General features: G+C 40.0%; 1 protein-coding gene across 11 annotated transcripts in view; it reads left to right on the top strand.

Moving 5' to 3' along the window:
- The window catches only part of TEC (tec protein tyrosine kinase), a 52354-nt gene that overhangs the window by 26323 nt on the left and 6052 nt on the right, over positions 1-19979 (top strand). For all 11 annotated transcript variants that reach the window (XM_068942945.1, XM_068942937.1, XM_068942938.1 and 8 more), the window contains 13 exons: positions 8178-8279; positions 9324-9405; positions 9959-10087; positions 11569-11609; positions 12066-12247; positions 13233-13298; positions 15059-15113; positions 15280-15359; positions 16262-16395; positions 18041-18115; positions 18713-18884; positions 19046-19262; positions 19852-19916. In XM_068942945.1, coding sequence (XP_068799046.1) covers positions 8178-8279; positions 9324-9405; positions 9959-10087; positions 11569-11609; positions 12066-12247; positions 13233-13298; positions 15059-15113; positions 15280-15359; positions 16262-16395; positions 18041-18115; positions 18713-18884; positions 19046-19262; positions 19852-19916 — 1400 coding nt within the window. The remainder of the gene's footprint in view (positions 1-8177; positions 8280-9323; positions 9406-9958; positions 10088-11568; positions 11610-12065; positions 12248-13232; positions 13299-15058; positions 15114-15279; positions 15360-16261; positions 16396-18040; positions 18116-18712; positions 18885-19045; positions 19263-19851; positions 19917-19979) is intronic.

The raw sequence follows: 19979 nt of genomic DNA on the forward strand, positions 1-19979 counted from the left end.
CAGTATTATAATGATCCAAAAGGTCTGGAAGAACCCAAACGTTGTCTAAAAACACAAGATAGGAGAAAGCAGTGGTCACAGCTGGGAAAATGTTATGGAGGCGTGACTGAAAGCAGTTCAAATCAAAGAAATAAAGCTATTCATGTGAATGAAGGCAGCATAACAGAGAGGTGGGAGTGCTTACTTGAAAACATCAAGTCATAAAGAAACTTTTTTGAGCAACCTAAGTTGGCTGTGTTATAGTAATTGATTCCTTTTTCTTTGCAAAATCTACCAAAAGAAAAGACTGATATGAATAAAATTAGGATCTAGAATAATTATCTTCTCAAAAGCATTTTGAGGCTTATAAGATGGAACAAGCTGAACTTAAAGTTGAAAAGAGTAGGCTGCAGCTGTTGAGACGCTGACAAGGCACAGATGAGGATATTTACCTTATCCCTGGGCAGGAATGGATGAATTTTGAAGGTGCTGTGAAGGATAAGGAGGAAGACAGATAAAATTCTGGAAGGCTAGAGAAAGGCCTTCCTTTAAAAAGAGTACACAAGAGAAGCTGAAAAACTGTCAGCTATGAAGATAACTTCAATTTCCAGAAAAGTGCCAGAACAAACAGACTTCTTGAAAGTATCTAGAAGATAACAAAATTGGGAGTTCTTGTCAAATCTTTGCTTGCCAATGTCCAAAAACTCCAACTAATCTCATTCCCTTTAGCTCCTGTGTGACAAGCCTCTTGGGTAGCAGAAAAGCTGCAGATATCCTATGGTTTCATCCCAGTAGGGGTTTGGATACTGCCTCTCATGACGCTTTCAGATGTCAGCATTAGAAATGACCTGCAGAACCTCTAGGTTTGATTCAGGACTTACTGGAAAGTGGTATTCAGTCAGTGCTAGTGGCTTGTTTTCAGATTGAAAGACTGTTGAATGGAGTGTCCTGTCCTGTGTCAAATCCAGTGTTTTTACTAGTGATTTTGTTGATGAAATGTTGATGGTTTTGCTGATCCTGTCTCCAGTAGGATATAAGCTGGATAAGTGTCAATGGCAACCTGTTGCTGTGAAAAAGGCAAGTGTTGTATTAGGATGAATAAACAGGATGGTGAAGTAATTCTTGTGCCTTAACGATAAGGTATCAGCTGCAGCACTGCCTCTGGTTTAGGGCAGTAGATTTCAAGGAAGAGGTGGACCTGCTTGAGAGACTTGAGAGAGGAACAGCAAGAAGGATTAGGTTCCCAAAAGCCTGAACTACAATGACAAAAAGGGGCTGCTGGTAGGACAGGAATCTTCAAATGCAGAAAACTTGCAGCTCTGTGGCTGTGGACTGTCCATCATCTGAAGTTTTAAAGAGAGTAAGTAAAGGTGGTCTTGCCTAGGACAGTGGATAGGCTAGATGACCTCTGAGGGCCCTCTTCTGGGGCTCTGGTCACTAGCCTGTGATGTCTGTGGACATGAACTGTCATTTGCTCAAGTTTCTTGAGTCCAACATTCAGCTCTAAGGCTGTTAAAGGGGTGCCTGGATGAAAGGCATTACTTAGCTTAGGATCAGAATGACAGCTGTGTTGTCCAAGAGAGGAAAGATTGGAAAGAGATGTTACAGCTGGGCTACACTGGACTCTGGGCTCTGTGAGGACTTCAAAGAAAACAAGGAAGAGAATATTTCTGAGAAATAACTTGAAGTTACTTGCTAAGATGTCAAAAGCTGAAAAGGTTTGCATCAAGAGTATAAGTAATTCAGGGCCCAGTATGGATGTAGGCCTGACTGATTTATTTCGTTTCTTTTATGCTTACTTACGTTGCTAATCACAGCAATATAACAGGGCACTTAAAGTTGAATGACTATCTCTTGCTTGAAGGAAAAGAATAGGTTACAGGTAATATGCTGTAGCAATGGTTAGGAAGTTGCTTCAGTATCACTGAGAACTTCTTTTTGATTTTTTGGGTCTCTCCAGTGCTGGTGGCTGGCCTCTGCTGAGCAGCCAGGCTGGGGTAGTGGATTCTCAGTTCCATATTTGGCAGCACAAGGTTTAAGAATTTTCTCTCACTTAAATTTCTTTCCATTTTGACTCATGAAATTCTTCTCAAGAGTTGGAGCTCGGATCGGATCTGATCGGATCACAATAATAATCACCTCTCACTTTTGTATTTTACTTCTAGATGTTTCAGAAAAGTAAATAGAAATACTTGGCACTTGCTTTTCTTATAATAATAATTTTAAAAAATTGCTTGAAAGGAGGCAGGGCGTTTCTTGAGATATCTGGCACACTAAAAAAAAAAAACAAGGGGATGGAAATCGAAGCCAACTAACAGGCTAGCTACAGTAATTATATTGGCATAAACGTTAATGAGATTGCTTAGGTGAAAATGCCTCTCAAGAGGGAACTGCAGTGGTATGCAGTGCTTATCCCACTTATCCAAAAAAGAGTAAAGAAAAGAGGGGGAAAAAAAAAAGTCCCCTTGGGGTTTGGAGCAGGTTCTACCAGAGAAGATACTCCAGTGGATACTTAGTGTAGCCAGGCTTCTCTGTTTTGGAAAGTGGCAGGGCAGCTCCATAAAAGGCAATATAATTAATGCTCAGACCTATGTATGTTTTTGGGAACACAAGTTCCATGGGTCACGTGCTGATGATCTCAGGATTTCCTCCATAGCAGTAAGCATGGGAGAAAGAAATATTCAGTATGAGCCAGAGAGAAAGACCACAAATGAGACAAAGCAGCCATTTCTTTATAGCAGGACTGGACTTTCTGATGTCTTTGAGATTTTTCCAGCTGGAAAATCCTTTGTACTGTTTAACTCCCCCAGTCCATAGTATCTTTGTAAACAATGAGGAAATACGCTGAAAAATGGTTTTCTCTTATAGCGGGGGAAAAAGGGCTTTTTAGGAAGTTACAAAGCTACTATATTGAGCAGAGGACTAATTCTGAGTGTATAAAAGCTGAGCTGTTTGATTGTATACTACTTATCTAACATTTGTATATTTCTCGTCTTCCTGGGTTCTAAGATTATTAATTTTTTAGGGCAGTCATATGTATTTATGTAGTCATATGTATTTGTGCCATGCCTGCTAGTGTAGTTCCAGGGTCATGACTTCTGGATATTGCTGCTTTTTATTTTAAATAATAGAAATAGTTGTTCTTTTACCTTGCATGGAAACAGAACTGTTTGTCTTCACAATGAACAAGGAGCAAGGTTTCTGAAACTGCAAATCAAGTTTGTGAAGCATAGGAAAATATGAAGCAAGTATGGCATTTTGCATTTTGAGAAGCTTTTAATAGTAGTTCTGTATAGTCACTTCCCTTTTGGTAAGTTATTTTCAGCAGGCAGATGCATTTTAAAAAAATACATTTTGAAATTAGAACACTTTAAAAAATGTTTTGAAAACACTAAAGCTCATAATTGTACCTACTTGTTATCCTTCCTGGGACATAGCAATTATATCTTTATTATTGTTCTAACCGTTTTTCTGCTACAGGCCTCCCTCTAGAGGCACGTATCCCCCTTCACAAAAGGGGTGAACCACTATTGACGGGTCCTGTGGGTCCACTGGCCTGTGGAGTTTCCCAGTCCTCTGGGAACGCTTGCACCTGGCTCAGAGCACGGGCACGGATGTGCTGGTGAAATCCTCCTGCTTGGACAGCGATTCCAAACTTTCTCTCCTATGTTAGCTCTCTTCCACTTCCAGAAACCAACTGTGAAAGATGCTGATCTGCACTCTGTGGTTTGACATTGCGTAACTAGCCATTGTACTAATCTAGTTTTTTCGTGTCTTTGTAATAGAGGTTACTTGTTGGAGAGAAAGTTTATGGGTGGATTTCTCATGGCAAGTTCATGCCTACAGCTTTACTTGCACATTAGTTCAGGGCTCAAGCTCTCGCTTGATCCTGTACTTTGTGTCCACCGTTCTGTCTGCGCTGCTCGTACGCTGGCCTGCCTCCAGAGCAAGCCTTCTGGCATGCAGAATAAGTGCAACGCAGTGATGGTGTGTAAATAAAGGGAAACTGTTTTGAGTAGGAAGGGGAGAGGAGTTGCAGTCATCTTTTTAAGCATTTTTCTTAAGTCATTCTTTCCTGCTCATGTGCAGGTAGTTTAACAGTGAGAAATGCTGAACTGAAGGACAGCTGCAAACCTGCCAATGGCTGCTGGCCGTTCATAACTGTTGTTTCTGATGCAATCTGAAACATGTCTGCGTGGAACGTTTGTATTTTAAAAAAAGTGAATGTGTGAAATTAATCTTTGGAATACTCAAAAACAGAAAATCTCTTCTTCGTAGGCTTAACCTGTTGGAAGTGTAGCACTGGTCGTTAGGCAGGTCAGATTAGTTTTGGATTGTTTTAATCTGGCACCTCATGGTGATACAAACTGAGTCACCTTAAATTATGAGAGTGTAAAAAGAGATGACTTAAGAAATGGGTCGCTAGAATGATGTAACGTTTATCAGCAGGTTTCCTTTATTTTTCTCCCAAAATAATAGTTGATTATCCAGTTGGATTTCTCTTTGTCTTCCTTGCACATAAGTAGTCCTGAACTCTCAATGAATGCCAGAATTGACATGAAAATCTGGAAGTCTTGGAGGAGAGGGGATTTCAGAGAAAGTAATAAAGGAGATGATATAACCTGTTTCTCTAAAGAATTTCTGTGATTCCAGATTGGAAGAAAAAAACGAACACACACACACACACACACACACACACACACACACACACGTTACGTCATCTCTCAATCCCACAACCCCTGTTAACCAGCAGTCCACAGGAAGCCGAGTAGATGTTATGAAAGTGGCAAGTCTTTCTTCAAAAGGAGACAGGGCTTTATTCTTGGTATCCAGGAAAAGATCTGGAGAAGGATCTTCACTTTAACAATGTGGAGCGTTGGATTCTGTGTGTGTTTGGAGGGGGCGGCTGGGAAAAAAGTGTGCGGGAGAAAACACCGCAAAACACAGGCATGTTCAGCTCCTCCTGTTTTTGAGGTTGGCTAGGCTATCGATTCTAAAGCTGCAAGGCCTGTCATGCAGTGAAGATCTTTAGGAAGGAGCAATACTTGCCGCTGTACCAAGCGTTGCAGAATTCCATAATTCTTTTCCTATCATTTGCACAAATATATGTGTTACTTTAGGCAAAGTCAGGTAATGGGGTATAAACAGAAGACTTAAAACAATTTTTTGGTCATAAATCCAAGATGACATACACAGCGCGAATTATTTATTTCTCAGCGGAGCATAGTATTTTAGAACATCTCTCTTTTAACGCTATTTGAAAAAGCGCTTTTGAGGCGGATTATTTTTTTGGGGGGGGATGTGTGGGGGGGATTGTATTGCATAGCAGTTATAGCTTTATCTGAACTTCAAGTTCCTGTCATTTTTTCCTGATGCTGACCATGATATGCATGAATTTCATGCATGTTTCCTCTGCCTGTTTTTTTCATAACAGTATAAATAAGATACAGACAGAGTACTTGCAGTATTCTATATGCTGACAAAGCTTTTGCATTTTACGTGGGTAATAACTATTAGGTTACTACAGGTGATATAATAGTGGTATAGCTATATCAGAAGTTGCTCTACTCTCATTTTGTAAGACCATGTTTTCAGTTGCCTATGATTGTGCCCAGCTTCTGCTATTTGGGCTGAAATTTCTGTCCTCAGGAGAGAGGAGGACAAGTGAGTAAGGATGGGAGTAGCTGAAATAATTCAGTAACTACTAATTGTTTCCACACTGTCTGAACAGTGTCCATCCTTCATAAGCTGTACTCTGGACTGCATGAGTTGGATGTGCTTGGCAACTGTAAATTTTTGACATGGATTAATTCTGGACCAGTGGCAAGCTGCCGCCACGATTTTGTTGTTGTTGTTCTAGATTCCAATAGAAATGCACTTTTCTTCTAGAGACTTGGTTCTTCCAAAAGTGAGAAGTGGCCACATATGCTCTGCATAGATTCATCTTCTTTTAATTCTCATTTAAAAAGTGGATCACTTCTGTGTTTCCCTTTGCCATTCAGTACAGGGCATTGGACGTTTCTGTGCTGAGCTTCATTGTTACCCTCTCCTGCTTGAGTTAAATGATTTAACTCAACTACTTCAGAAACAGCCACCTTCAAAAGGTGTGGTTTTCTGTTAACTTCCCTATTGCTGTTATTACCTGTTGCTTATACATACGGATTAAAGCTTTGTTCCCACTTTCTCCAACTACCTGCTGTTCTTCCACAGAGTTTCATCTCTGGAGTGTTGAACTACACTGTATTTTCATGCATTTTTACTTTGGGCAGTGTCTGGTAAGCATTCTTGATCTGCCTGTGTTTGACAGTGATCCAGCTTCTTTAATGTCCTCATTCTGACTTCTTCTAAATTACCTGTTGTAAGGTCTTGCACGTAGCTACGTGAAACTGTGAGCTGTGCGTTCCGTGCAGGGGTTGAATGGTGCACGGTAAATGACAAGAATTCTTAAGGAGAATTAAAAAATAGATGTAAAAGCCGCTTATAGAGGAGGCATGATGATGTAAAAAGTGTTGCATAGCTTCCTATAGCAGAAGGCTGTGAGTTGTTTCTGCACTGAGCAGCTGCACGTGGCTTGTGCTGGCCTGCTATGCACGTCCTACAGGATAGACAGCGCAAGTGCAGCAGCTCGTCATGTCGCTAGGCTTCAATGCCTGCGCTTCACAAATGCAGCAGTCGTTTTTCTAGATCCAAACTAGACGGCGTGCTGGCAGCTCGTGTGTCCGCACACAGTATTTCTTGCCACGTCGCCTTAGCTGGAGTGCCTTTGCATGTACGGAGCCGTATCATGTGCATGCAGAAGATAAATTTAAGGGTGCCCAAACATCCTTAAACCTGCATTTCCAAACTCTTGCGTGCCTGGCTTTATAACAGTAGTGTTGTTTTAAGATGGAATTTTGCCTTACTTTATTGCTGAAGCATCTAGAGATGCTGATTTCTGTAGAAAAGTGCTGCAGTACTCTATATTAAACTCTCTCCAGCTTTCAAATGTGTATAATTAGCAATTTAGGTACGCCAGACCACCTCAGACGCCTCATCGATTACACTTGGGATGCTAGTGTCCTGAGGAAGGACTGAAAGTTGTGCAGGCTTCAGACTATGGTGTATTATCTAGTGGCTTTCCAGTAAATTGTTGTGCAAGGTTGCAGAAAGGGTTAGAGAAAGGATGACAGCTGGAGGATAGGGGTGGGCACAGAAATGTTGATGTGAGCACTGTAAGAAACAACAGGAAATGTGGCAGTTGTAGCAAATGGCCTTTGGATGAGGCCTTAGAGCAGGTGTGCTTCAGAGGATCTTTTCCAGCCCAGGGGAGGCTCTGTGGAGGTTATCTCCCCTAGCTATTTTTCTGTCACAGATTTATCAGGTAGGAGCCAAGAGCTCTGCATTCAGTCCCACCTTGGCTGGGGGCTTCTTGCTGCCACCTAGGTGCTGAAATTCAGAGTGAATTATTTTTAAATCAAGAAGTACATCTTAAGCTGCTTGATCATATGATGGGAGGCGGAAAAGCTCCTGAGCTCAGGCCTAGTGTTTTAGTGAAGTTTGGCATTGGGGTCTATACTTGCAAGCGTGGCTGCTTCAGGGCTTCTGCCAGCCTTGGCTCAAGCGAGTTCTTCGAGCCCAGACCTCGACTTGCCCCGGCGGCAGGCTGCACCCTTCCACCTCCTGTTTCCTACCACGGCCTGAACTTGTGTTGCTGGCGCAGCATCGCGGTTCCTCTGAAAAGCTGGGGAAACACTGTGGTAGCCACCAAACAGTGGGAGCATTTTGACAGCAAAGCAAGAGAGGAGATTAGGTGATATATCAGCATCTGTTCCACTTATCCTTTTTAGTCATAGTTTAAAATCAGTGATAAGGGTTGTTTCGTTTGCGTTCAAGTTCCTTTTCTTAAAGAAAAGTTAATTCTCGTTAGTTGGTATATAAGGATTAATGGTTACAACTAATTACAAACTTTATATTGAAAGGGGTTTTGCTTCTTACTAAGCAGTTACGTGCTACTCTGTGCACTTTGGCCAGCGTAGATCTTTATTGCTCCCTCGCTTTTCTCGCCTGAAATGACTCTGCAGTTAAAGCAACATCAGTATCATAGGTGAAAAAGAAAGCAATAAGGCTCTGCAAAAAAAAAAAAAAAAAAAAAAAAAAAGGAATTAGGTAAATGCCCTTAGATGAATTGGTCTTCACTTGTTTTTGCTTTTCTTTTATAGAAAAAGTACAGAAAAGGATCTGTTGACATTTCAAGAATCAAATGTGTAGAAGTTGTAAAAAATGATGGCATTATTCCCTGTCAAAATAAATATCCATTTCAGGTATGTTCCTTTGGTTAATATTAAATACAGTGTTTTTCAACAGAGCCAAGCCATTGGTGTGCCACTCACTTCAAATTACTGTAGCTTTAGCATACTGAGGCTGTCCTGGCTCTCGCTGGGGCTGTGGAGGCTGTAGTTCAGGACCAGTGGCCAACACTCATCCTCAGTCAGCTCTGCTCCCCCGGCAGCCCCCTCTCCTGGGAGCTGTGCCTGCTGGGTGGGGTGGCACGTGCTTCTCTTCCCAACCCTCCCTGCTTAGATTCTGGCTGAAAGGTGCCTTGTCCTTGTCCTGCCTCCAAAACGGGTCGCCTGACATTGTATTTCCCCTATTTCCATCCTCTTATGTGCATGCTATTTCACTTAAATGCGTGATTGCTATTAATTTGTATGGGAATAAGAAGCTCAAGATAAACCTTGTTGCATTTTCCTCTCTTGTGAACTTACTGGGAATAAATACAGAAAACAAAGGGCTGAGGGGTGGCGTGGAATTGGGGGTCAGGTTGTGCTTGCTTCTACTAGAGAAGATCGTTGGAGTGACTGTGAATCCCACTGATGAAAAGGAGGATCTGGTCCCTTTCTTCCAAGGCAAAACTTGCCTCCTGCCAATACAAGCAGGAAGAATAAAAAACAAATCCCAGTGAAGAAAACAAATGGAAGACATATGGAATCATTAATAAGTTTTGAAATGTGTGGGAACAGAGGATGTGTAATTATAAAATAGCTTTAGCAATTAGACTGTTTTTAGAAAACTGTCAGTGGAGAATGAACAAAACAAAGCATGAAGCAAACAATAGAAAGGAATACTCTCAAGATAAAATACCATTAAAATCCTCTCTTATCCTACTGAAAGCACCATATATTAATATTAAACTCTAAAAAATTTTTCCTAATTTATGCATTTTGTCTCACGTTTGTTATGTTATTGGAGACAGTAATTTTGTTAAGCTTAAAAAATCGTTTGCCTTGTTCTGTTTACTCTGTTTCCTGAGAAATAAATAAATGACTGTTACCATGTGAATATCTGTTTTGATTTTTTTTTTCCAGGTTGTGTATGATGCTAATACACTCTATATTTTTGCACCAAGTGCACAAAGCCGGGATCAGTGGGTGAGAAATCTGAAAGAAGGTAATGAAAACTGCTCACGCTTAATATCTGACATATTTAGACACGCCTTGTGCCATGGCATAGTGATAAATGTTAGCCACTTCCCCTACAAATAGTGTTCTGGAGGGAAAATTGAGTCATTTGCAGTGGTAATAGAAACAACAGAGGCAGACAGAGCCCCAAGGGTCCTCACAGCTGCCTGACTGTGCTGCAGGGTGCAGGTGGGTGTCTGGCCCTCGGGGTGCCCCGCGTGGCTGTTCTTACTCTCCTGACTGTGGCAAGCACCTACCTGCTGCCTTGGCCAGCTCATGCAGGGGGAGAGACCTCTCTCTGCCGGAAAACGTGATGTGTTATCCTAAAAATACCATCCATTATCATTGTATGGCTTTCACATAAGCATATAAGAAATTCCTTAAGAGTAGCAATGCTATAGTAAGGTCAAGATTATGCAATAAGAAGTCAAGATTATGTCCCATCTTAAAGGTATGGTAATATTTATTAACAAATTCAGTGGCACTCTTGCAAATTTTTTTTTTCTTAATCTCTGACAATATATGCTGCTTGCTTCTTCTAGAAATAAAGAACAACAGTGATATAATGGTAAAATATCATCCTAAATTCTGGACGGAGGGAATTTATCAGTGTTGCAGACAGACAGAAAAATTAGCACCTGGCTGTGAAAAATATAATCTCTTTGAAAACAGTAAGTTCATATGTTTTCATATATAATCGCTTTGGCTTGGTTTTCCACTTTTTTATATGATTCTGTGTCATTGCACCTGAGTGCTGCCGACATTAGGGAAATTTATAGAGCAGGGTGAATTGTTGATGCTGTATCTAAAGTAAAACTAAGTGTTCTATGAAAATATTTAGCAGCCAGCAGACTATCCTTCCAAAAAATATTCAGAGAAATCTGAAAGGAAACATTTTGAGGCTGCTGAATTTATTTTTCATTTGTTCTATTTTTCCCATCTGGAATTTATTTGACAAAGTGTTTCCCTTAGAGTGAGGTAAAACCTCATGGTGATCCAATTACAAATTTTTGCCAGCTCTTCAGTTTTAATAAATGACTTTTACGTAAAAGTGTAGAAGAATAACCATATTGGCATCAATATTATTACACCAGTGTAAAAATGATACAAGATGACAGGCTCAGTGTATTTGTAGACGCGTGACTGGATTTTCCTAGAAGTTTGTAAATGTGCATATGCTGAACTTGGATAAACTATGACTTCCATACGCATATAAATATTGTGCTTGTACAGCAGTATATGCTGTAGCATGCAATGACATGAAAGTGTGACCCTCACTGCAGTATTGTCCTACTTAAGAATACAGTGATTTAGTCCTTGATTCAAAAAACCCCCAAAACCAAAAAACACAAAAAAAAAACTTAGTAAGAAAAGATTTAATAGATGCTTACATCCCAAAGATATCAGTGGTGCCTAGACGCTTTTCTGTATCAGAGCCTGAAATGGCGATGGTGGGGATCTGCTGCAAATTTAGTTGTGCTAAAAGAGCTGAAGAATAAACCATGGTTTTTGGTCAGCCTGATTCTGCAATCATGAAGCTATGGAACCTGACCTAAACTAACATATTCCAGTACAAATAAAACTCAAGCTTTTTAACTGGAAAAAAAACAATATGGAAAAAATCACTACTGGACCTCAGAGAAGTAATACAAAATACATACAACTTCTATACCTTGTTTAGCAAGGCAAGCACCCTGGGTAAGTATTATATCTTACTGAAACAACTGGAGGATAATAGAAATGGACATTTAGATTTGTCATGGCTACAAGAACACTACTTCTACATTTTCCTTATTCCTTGTTAAGGAGCAGGACATGGCATGGTCTTATATTGCTTTTAGAGTTTCTTCTAGGAACTCTACGGGCCTGCTCTGCCTGGGCCTGCTGGCTAGTTCAGGAATTTCTGCCCAGCACACTCCAGTGCGGCACAGACGTCTCCAAATCCGGTGCTGTCCAATTTAGTATGTTTTTGCAGATGCTTAATTGATGTTTTCTTATACTTAATCAGAGCTGTCTTTATTTTCTGACTTAATTAGCCTTCATAATAACTTTGAGATGTTAAAATCTTACCTGAATTCAAAACCTTTTATTTATTTTTTTAAATTCATAGTAAGCTAATAGATGCAAATCCTTTTCTGTGCTCTGTTTCTAGGTATAAGGAAAGAACCCTCTCCAATGCCAGAAAAAACTAAGGTAGGTAGAGTCTTTAAAACATGGAATAGATAATTGCTGTTTCTCAAGGTAGCGTTTAGATTTACTGTGACTTTCTTTTCTTATCTTATTCCTGTAAACATCATTAATCCTTCCTTTATCTGAAGTCTGTAGTTGGGGCGGGGGGGAGTCCCAATAATGCAATTTGGACTGGACCTGCTAGCTGTACGCATGCTGCTGGTGGAACGTAGGGTGGGAAAGCAGATGCTGTTGGAGATGGGGGCAGAGCTGGCGGGCTGCTGCGCTGGTCGGCCGGCACAGCACCTGGCTCCTCCCGCACCGCTGCGGCTGCTGGGGAGGCAGGGCAACCTGAGCTCCCTCCTGGGGCCACCAGATGCAGCTCAGCTTTTGCCTTCAGGATGCTCAACTGCTTTGCGCTGGTATAATGATAACAGCGGGATTACAAGCAGAATGGAATGATAGTTGTGTTGTTTTCAGCGAAGGCCTCCGCCACCTGTTCCCCCAGCTGAAGAAAATGACAGTGAAGAGGAGGAAATAGTGGTAGCAATGTATGACTTTCAGCCTACAGAACATCATGATTTAAGATTAGAGAAAGGTGAAGAGTATATGATAATTGAAAAAAATGACATTCACTGGTGGAAGGCAAGAGATAAATATGGGTAAGCACCAGCTCCGTATTTTCTGCGTTCCTTATAAAGTTGGATAAGGTTATTTCCATGTTGTAGTAGTTTATATGCATCATATGTCAACAACCAACTCGGTCAAATCCCATTTGGGACCCCCATATGGGGGAATTTCTGTTCCGATCCATATCTTTATGCCCAAATACAGTCCCATTTGAAAAAATGAGGTTGTCAATACATTGCAGAGTCTGCATGCATAAACTGTTGCAGAATTGGAAGCTTTTACAGTTACGTTTCCTGTCAGACTTTATGGATTCCTAATTAAAGTGTCAGCCAGCCTACAAAACCTAGCTATGCTGGTAAAATACTCCTGCTCCCCTGGGGAATGGCTCATTAGGGAGCAGTATGGTTACCATTTAAATCAGCAGGCTCTGACTTCCAGGCTTGAACTATCATCATCTCATTTAATAGCTGGATCATTAGGGGTAATCTTTGAATGAGTTGAGAGTGAGACTCCAACTTACTCTTAGCAAATCACTCACCATGAGATGCCTTAATGACTGCCACTTCACCAGCTGCAACGCCTGGCTTCTACATTCTCTTTTCCCCACTATTTAAAGGTGAGAGTTTCTATACTTCACTATTTATCAGGTCAATGTTGCAAAACGTTAGGGGTTGTTTTCAGTCATTACGCAGAGCAGGGCTGCTGTGGCACCCTCAAAACATACTCCCAGGGACTGGCTGGTTCATCCAAGTGCAGAAGTAACAGTGAAGCAGAGTGTTGTTTATTTTAACCCCGTCTGCTGATTTGCTTGGACACTTCTGCTGACTCTTTAACTTCTTTAGGTGCACTAAAAGTTAATTGATGAGGAAAATCGGGTTTTAGGTGATGAGTAGTAGAGTGGGTCTGTAACGAACAAGTGACTGCTAGTGACCCCTGGTAATTAGCAGGATAAAGGATTGTTTTCTAGGCATGCAATTTCATATGTTCTTATTCAGATTTTGTTATATATTCTTCTAGAAATCAAGGATATATTCCAAGCAACTATGTAACAGGAAAGAAGTCCAACAACCTTGATCAATATGAGTAAGTGAATCTTTAAAATGTGGAAGAGCATAAAATAAATGCTATGTTTTAAGAACTGCAAAATATTTTTAAAGGTTTAAAAACAATTATTCACACATTCTAACATTGGTCTTGGAGATTAAAGTTAAATATTTGAAATATGCACATTTTTGTTCTGATTCTCCTTTACTGATCCTGAAGTTTAATTTAGGATGACCTAAGTGAGATAGCAATCAGGTATGTAGTTTTTAGGCTATTAGCAGCAAAAAAGAAATACCCTCATCATGCTCGGTGACAAACTATGGGAAACATTGAAGGAACTTTACCTATTATATATGTTCTGAATGTTTTTTTTAATATCAAAGTGGCACAGCTATCCAAAGTGTGTGGCAGTTACATAGTAGAAAAGAAAACATCAAAAATTGCACAAAAAACCATAACAGATCAGAGATTTTGGAAGGCAGGTCTAATTATTCAGTGCATTTTAAGTCTTAATATATGCATACAGTTCATCAGCTAAAAAATACAAGGATTATTTTTATTTTTTTAATTGCCACAACCAACATTAGTGTTTAATTATGGAGTACTTAGTTTTTTATTCTGATGTTCTTGACCAAGCACTTCATTCTCCAGGCCTGTTGTTTTTGATGCTCAAATTTCAGTGCAGTATGGACTGTTACACCTAATGTGCATGGACACTTATGGCATATTTCATGACTCTTAGATAAAATGGAGCTGTAAGAAAAGAGTATTTAAAACAGTTTATGAAACGCCATCAATAGCTGTAAAACTGTACTCTGTCATGTATGGCTCCTACTTTTATGTTTTGGCAGAAGGTGGAATTTCTTCTCAGATTTTGGCCTAAGCTTTTTTAAAGGATATCTCTTGTTCTTTGCTACTCTCTGGGCTGTGCTGTGAAACTGGTAGAAAAGGAAGGAAGGAACTGGGCTGCCTTATCTAGTCTGGCCACTTTGTGCCTTGCCACCTTGGAGACGTCATCCTGAGTCACTGAAGTGTCCGGGGAGGATTATTCCAAGTCATCTGTAACCTGCAGGAAACCACTAACTCTGGAAGAGCAGAACTTGTACAGAGGCTTCTATATCGCTTCCTTAGGCTTTTACTATTCTATCAGCATAGCTCAAAACAATTGCGCCACACCATTTGCTAGCTCTGTGGTGTGTTGTATGTTTGGCTGATTGATTGGTTTTTATTCACTGCAGCTGGCAGAAATTTCAGTGGTTCTTTGGCTGCTTGAACCAGGCTGTGCAGCATAGAGCTCAGGGCTGTGCAACTGTGACGTTTAGTTCACTTTTAAGTGACTCTTTGATAGGTCAGTCCTCCCTTGAGTAGCAAAACCAGTCACAAAGTTACCGAATTAAATTAAAATTGAGCAATCGACTCAGCAGGTAAATTGGCTGGTATATAGATGGCTACTTCAGAATTTACTTCAGATTTGCAGCCTGAAGGCAGGCTGACGTTCAGAGAAACAACCACTATTAGCATGTTCGTATTTGGGAAATATTTTTCTTGAAAAATGAGGTTTTCACCTGTATTTTGTTGACTTCTGTGGGATCTCACTGAATTTATTTCAGAGCGTTTTTATGGGTAAGCTGTACAAAATAGAGAAATTTTTTTTTCATTTGGCTAAGGTTCAATTCCTGACATTTAGCATAATCAAATTATTGAACCTGCAACTTTATAGTACTTTGCTTTAAGCATTTTACATAAAGAAATCAAATGTCTTGGAGAATTTTTGATCATATAGTGATGTTGCATTGCAGATGGTACAGCAGAAATCTGAACAGAAGTAAGGCAGAACAACTCCTTAGAAATGAGGTGAGTTCTGTGCTATTGTATTAGCAACTGTAGGATTTACTTAATGTAGCTTCTTCTGTTAGAGCAAAAGTTTAATTTTAGCACGTGCAAATCACAGCTTAAGTAAAAAAGACATGCAGCTTAAAAGTGCTTGTGGCATGAAACTGTTGTTGTGCTTGCATTTTAGGACAAAGAAGGTGGTTTTGTGGTGAGAGACTCAAGTCAGCCAGGCCTGTATACAGTTTCCCTTTATACAAAATTTGGAGGGTAAGTTTTTGTGGCTAGTCTGTACATCTTGTCTTGTTTGAATTAATTTGCATACATGTTTGAACTGATAGGCTTGAGGAAAACCTGAGAGAAAATTCAACAAAGAAACAAGTGCTGCTATAACAAACAAACAAAAACAACAAAAAACCCAAAATAGGTGACTAACATTAGCTTCTAGACTCCAGGATTAGGCCACGGTTGCTTTAATCTAGCATAAATATAAATGGAAACTGCCACCGGAAGAAGAGACCTCACTTTCTCATGCCAATCATTCTTTTCCCTCATGCCAGCATAAATGTTACGTGGGTGTGTGGTGAGCTGGATCAGGGAACTGATCTGGCTGCAAATTAACCTTTTATTGGTTAATCTTCAACTTGACCAGATTACTGAAGTGGTGTGAGTAGCAAATGCTCAGTATCTCTGAAATTTGAGGTGTTGCTGAAGTGTTTAGCACGGGGTACCCATGCAGACTGTGTTTGTGTCCACCGTGGGTGATGGAAACGTGCACTGCATCCAGGCGCTTCTTGGGGAAGGGTTGTGCCTCCCAGGCATCGAAAGCAGGTGGGAAGCACCATGCACCCCTTCCCTGGGGATTGCATGCAAGCTGCTCCCCTGTGATGCTGGGCAAATGGAGCTCCTCCACTGCTGCCCCTAGTGCTGGTGATTGGGTGCCAGCTTTTCAACTCTGTAAGTGGGGGAGTAACATACTACTACCAGCTGTGGTGGGAGGATGTGCAGGATGGACCTGTTCTGATCTACCCTCCTTTTGTGCAGTTCTTCAGGTGTGAAAGTTACTTAGTATGTTTTGTATGTTGCCTGTGTTAAACAGCGTTCTTTTTCTCGTCAGTATATTTCTTTTTTAAAATTCACAAGAGATAGCATTGTATTTTTTTTTTCTTTAGAGAAGGTTCATCAGGAATAAGACACTACCATATAAAAGAAACAGTGACATCACCAAAACAGTTCTACCTCGCGGAAAAACATCTTTTTAACTCCATTCCAGAAATAATTGAGTATCATAAACATAATGCAGCAGGTAAATGAATCTGATTCTCTTGTCACTTAGGGTGAATTTAAAAAGGAGAGTGAGGTGTATTAGGGTTTTGATGAAAGTTTTTAGCTTTGTATAGGTCCTTCTTGCTTGGAGAATAAATATATACATACATATATATTTATATATATAGAGAGAGATTATAATACTATATATACATTTACTATAATACTGTATAGTACTATTTACTCCCTATACCTGCACACACATGTATATACATTTACTATTTGTGTTATTAGAATAACTCAGTGGATGTACACCAGCAATGGGGGTATAAAGCCTCTGGCTTTATGAAAACAGATGGTGTTTTCTTTTCTTCAGTGTTCACTGTGACACTTTATACATCATTCAGCTGACGTTCCTATTTATTTGCTATATAGTGAGCTAGATCCTTTTTCCTACCTGAGACAGAAGCTTAGAACAATCCAAGGTGCAGCTGCTACGGTGTGGTAAAAATCATTTTTGACAGTCTTGGTGCTGCTCAGTGCACTCTGATCCCCACTATAACAAAAGAACAGCTGTATCAGGTCAGGAAAAGACCATTCGCTTAGCTCAGTATCATGTCTCCAATAACAGCCTATAACACAGGGCAGATGCATAGGGATGGTACTTCCCCAGAGTATTCTCCAAGCCCTAGCGTATTTTGTATATGGGTTGCCTTTCAAAATAATCTAGTCTGCATGTAGGAAAAAGAGGAGGAGTACATTGTTCAGGAAATCCCTGAAGATGGGTCTTTGTAAAGCTTAGATGATTTAAATCTTTTGCTGGCGGTTGATGCTGGTGTCCACCCGCTATATGATAGGACGGAGAGAGTTTAGGAATCCTTTTGGCATTGAAGTTATGTTCCCTAGGCTTTGTAGCCAGAATCCACTTACCGTTAAGCACAACAGAATCTGGTTCAAGGCACAGATACTAATATACTATTCTTTTTCAAGTTCTATCCTTAAATTTTCCCCATGAGCTGTATTTTCAAGATGTTTATATTAAAACTGGGTGACCAGACATCTCCTGATGATATTCTGGGACAGATTTATTTTATCAGTTGCATAACTATGTCACTTTCTGAAAAATCTACTTCAAAACATAACACTGCTTCCCACTTACTATAACTGATTTTACTACTTATTTTTAGTAGCTTCATTCTTTTTACTCTATGTCCTAATCAAGTTCTGAAAAGATTTTAGGAGATTACTAATGTGCAGCACTCATTTTGTATATATGAAATCTCCTTGTGAAATTGGTGGGGTTTATACATGCAAATAAAAAATGATCAGTAACAATGTGAATATACATTTTAGACAATCTTTCTGATCTGATTTATGAAAGATCTGGTCTCTGCTCAGCCATTATTAGTGCCAGCATAACTGTAAAGAACAAATATATATGCATATATCTATGTCCATCTCTCACCAGTGAAGATGATGCAGCAGTTTAGCTCCTATGTACCTCTTGTAAGCATTTTGAATAGTCAAAACAATGCAATAGCAGAAAAAAAACAGTCAAAACTAAATATATCTACAAGCTTATTGTTAGCTAGTGTCAGTTTGCAGTGAACAAGCGGCTGATTTGTTGCCGGGCGCTATTTCGGAAGTAAACTATGTCCCTTTGATGAATTACCTTTGAAATTCAGGTCTTGTTACCAGACTGCGTTACCCAGTGACCCCGAAGAAGACGACAGCACCAACAACTGCAGGGTTCAGCTATGGTAACTGCGTGTTTTTGTGTTAGTCTATGCATAACTAACTTCTCTAATAATTTTATATATGTGAATTGTTGCAATATCTTCTTAAACAATTTTTCTAAGTGTTCTGTGGACACCATGAGCTGTGTGTGATTTCTGAGCTGTACCTTTGCTCTTTCATAAGCTTTCAGATATCTTATTTGAACTTGGCTCTTTGATCTCTGTCTGTGGATTGATTACTCTCTTAATTCAGAATAGTCCATTTTAAGCATGGCACATCCGATGACATGAATAGCTTCTATGCATTGGCACAATTTTATATAATAGCAGCCTGTTGAATCAAGTCTGATAATACCAGTATGTAAACACTGGCTTCAGAAAACTTGAGTTTGCCTTCTGCGTTGGTCAGCAGCTGCTTATAGGTGATGTCTACCTAACAATTTATATTTGTTTTTTTAAGATACAAAAGTGCTACATTTTCAAATTAATTCTAAGGAGCTTTCTCACTAAGTTCCGTAGCTTGCTAATAGTCTCATGTCTCCCTTTCTCCTCCCCATCACCGTCAGCTCAGTATGTTCACTAATACAACAGTCATTTGTTTTTGGTTTTTTTGTTTTATAGAGAAATGGGAAATTAATCCCTCTGAGCTGACCTTTATGAGAGAATTGGGGAGCGGTCTCTTTGGAGTAGTGCGTCTTGGGAAATGGAGGGCTCAGTATAAAGTAGCCATCAAAGCAATTCGGGAAGGTGCAATGTATGAAGAGGATTTCATTGAAGAAGCGAAAGTAATGATGTGAGTTGCTGCACAGTGGCACTTCTGTGGCGGTTCTAGGCTTTTGATGCAGTATGCTGATAAGATGCCTCAGGCAGATGGTATTTTTACAGTTTCATGGGATGGAGAGCTAGCACTAGGTGGAGGAAGTAGTAGTAACTACATGATTTCAATCTTTTCAGGAAATTAACACATCCTAAATTGGTTCAGCTGTATGGTGTGTGCACGCAACAGAGACCAATTTACATAGTGACAGAATTCATGGAGCATGGCTGCCTGCTGAACTACCTGAGGCAAAAACGTGGCCTCCTGAGCAAAGACACCCTGCTAACTGTGTGCCAAGATGTGTGTGAAGGAATGGAGTACCTGGAGAGGAACAGCTTTATCCACAGAGACCTGGTACTGTCCCGCTATGCAATGTACACTTTTTAAACTTGTATTTTTAAACATATCTATTCCTTGCTGAAACCACCTATTTGTAAATAACAGCTTTTCTTTTTGCAGAGAATTAAAAGTGCTGAAAATTGGCTCTTTTGGCTCTAAGCAAGACTCTGTAGTTGCCCTGTACACAGGAAGTTCAGAGGTTTCTCTCTCCCTACAAAATGGAGTAAAATCTCTCAGAAAGGTTTATAAAGAGTTAATAGCTGTTTCTGCTGCAATCATAGCATATCTTTATTCAGTATTGGTGCCATTTTTAACTCTCATTAATCCTCTGAGATACCTTTTCCTGGTGTATGTGGTGGTGTCATGTGTGCTTCCTCTCTTCCCTCCCTACCCCCCCCCCCAAACATTTCAGTTGTCATAGTAATATATCATTAAGAGCAAATGTATGTGTATTTTTTATTCTGGATCATAATGAGAATACCTCACTGAATTTGGTAAGTCAGTTAAATTTCTAATCAATGAGGACAAAGTCTTCCCTAGACAGTTGCAATTTGTCTGAAGGAGACTGCAAGTTTTAATCCAAATCCAACTGTTCCTTTTGTAGGCTGCCAGAAACTGCTTAGTGAATGATTCGGGAGTGGTCAAAGTGTCTGATTTTGGCATGACAAGGTATGGCTGATTATAGGAACATACTTGCAGTGATTTTGGAAAACTCACCTAGCCCTTGCACTT

This window comes from Struthio camelus, chromosome 4 (genome assembly GCF_040807025.1).
Source record: "Struthio camelus isolate bStrCam1 chromosome 4, bStrCam1.hap1, whole genome shotgun sequence".
Taxonomy (NCBI): Eukaryota; Metazoa; Chordata; class Aves; order Struthioniformes; family Struthionidae; genus Struthio; species Struthio camelus.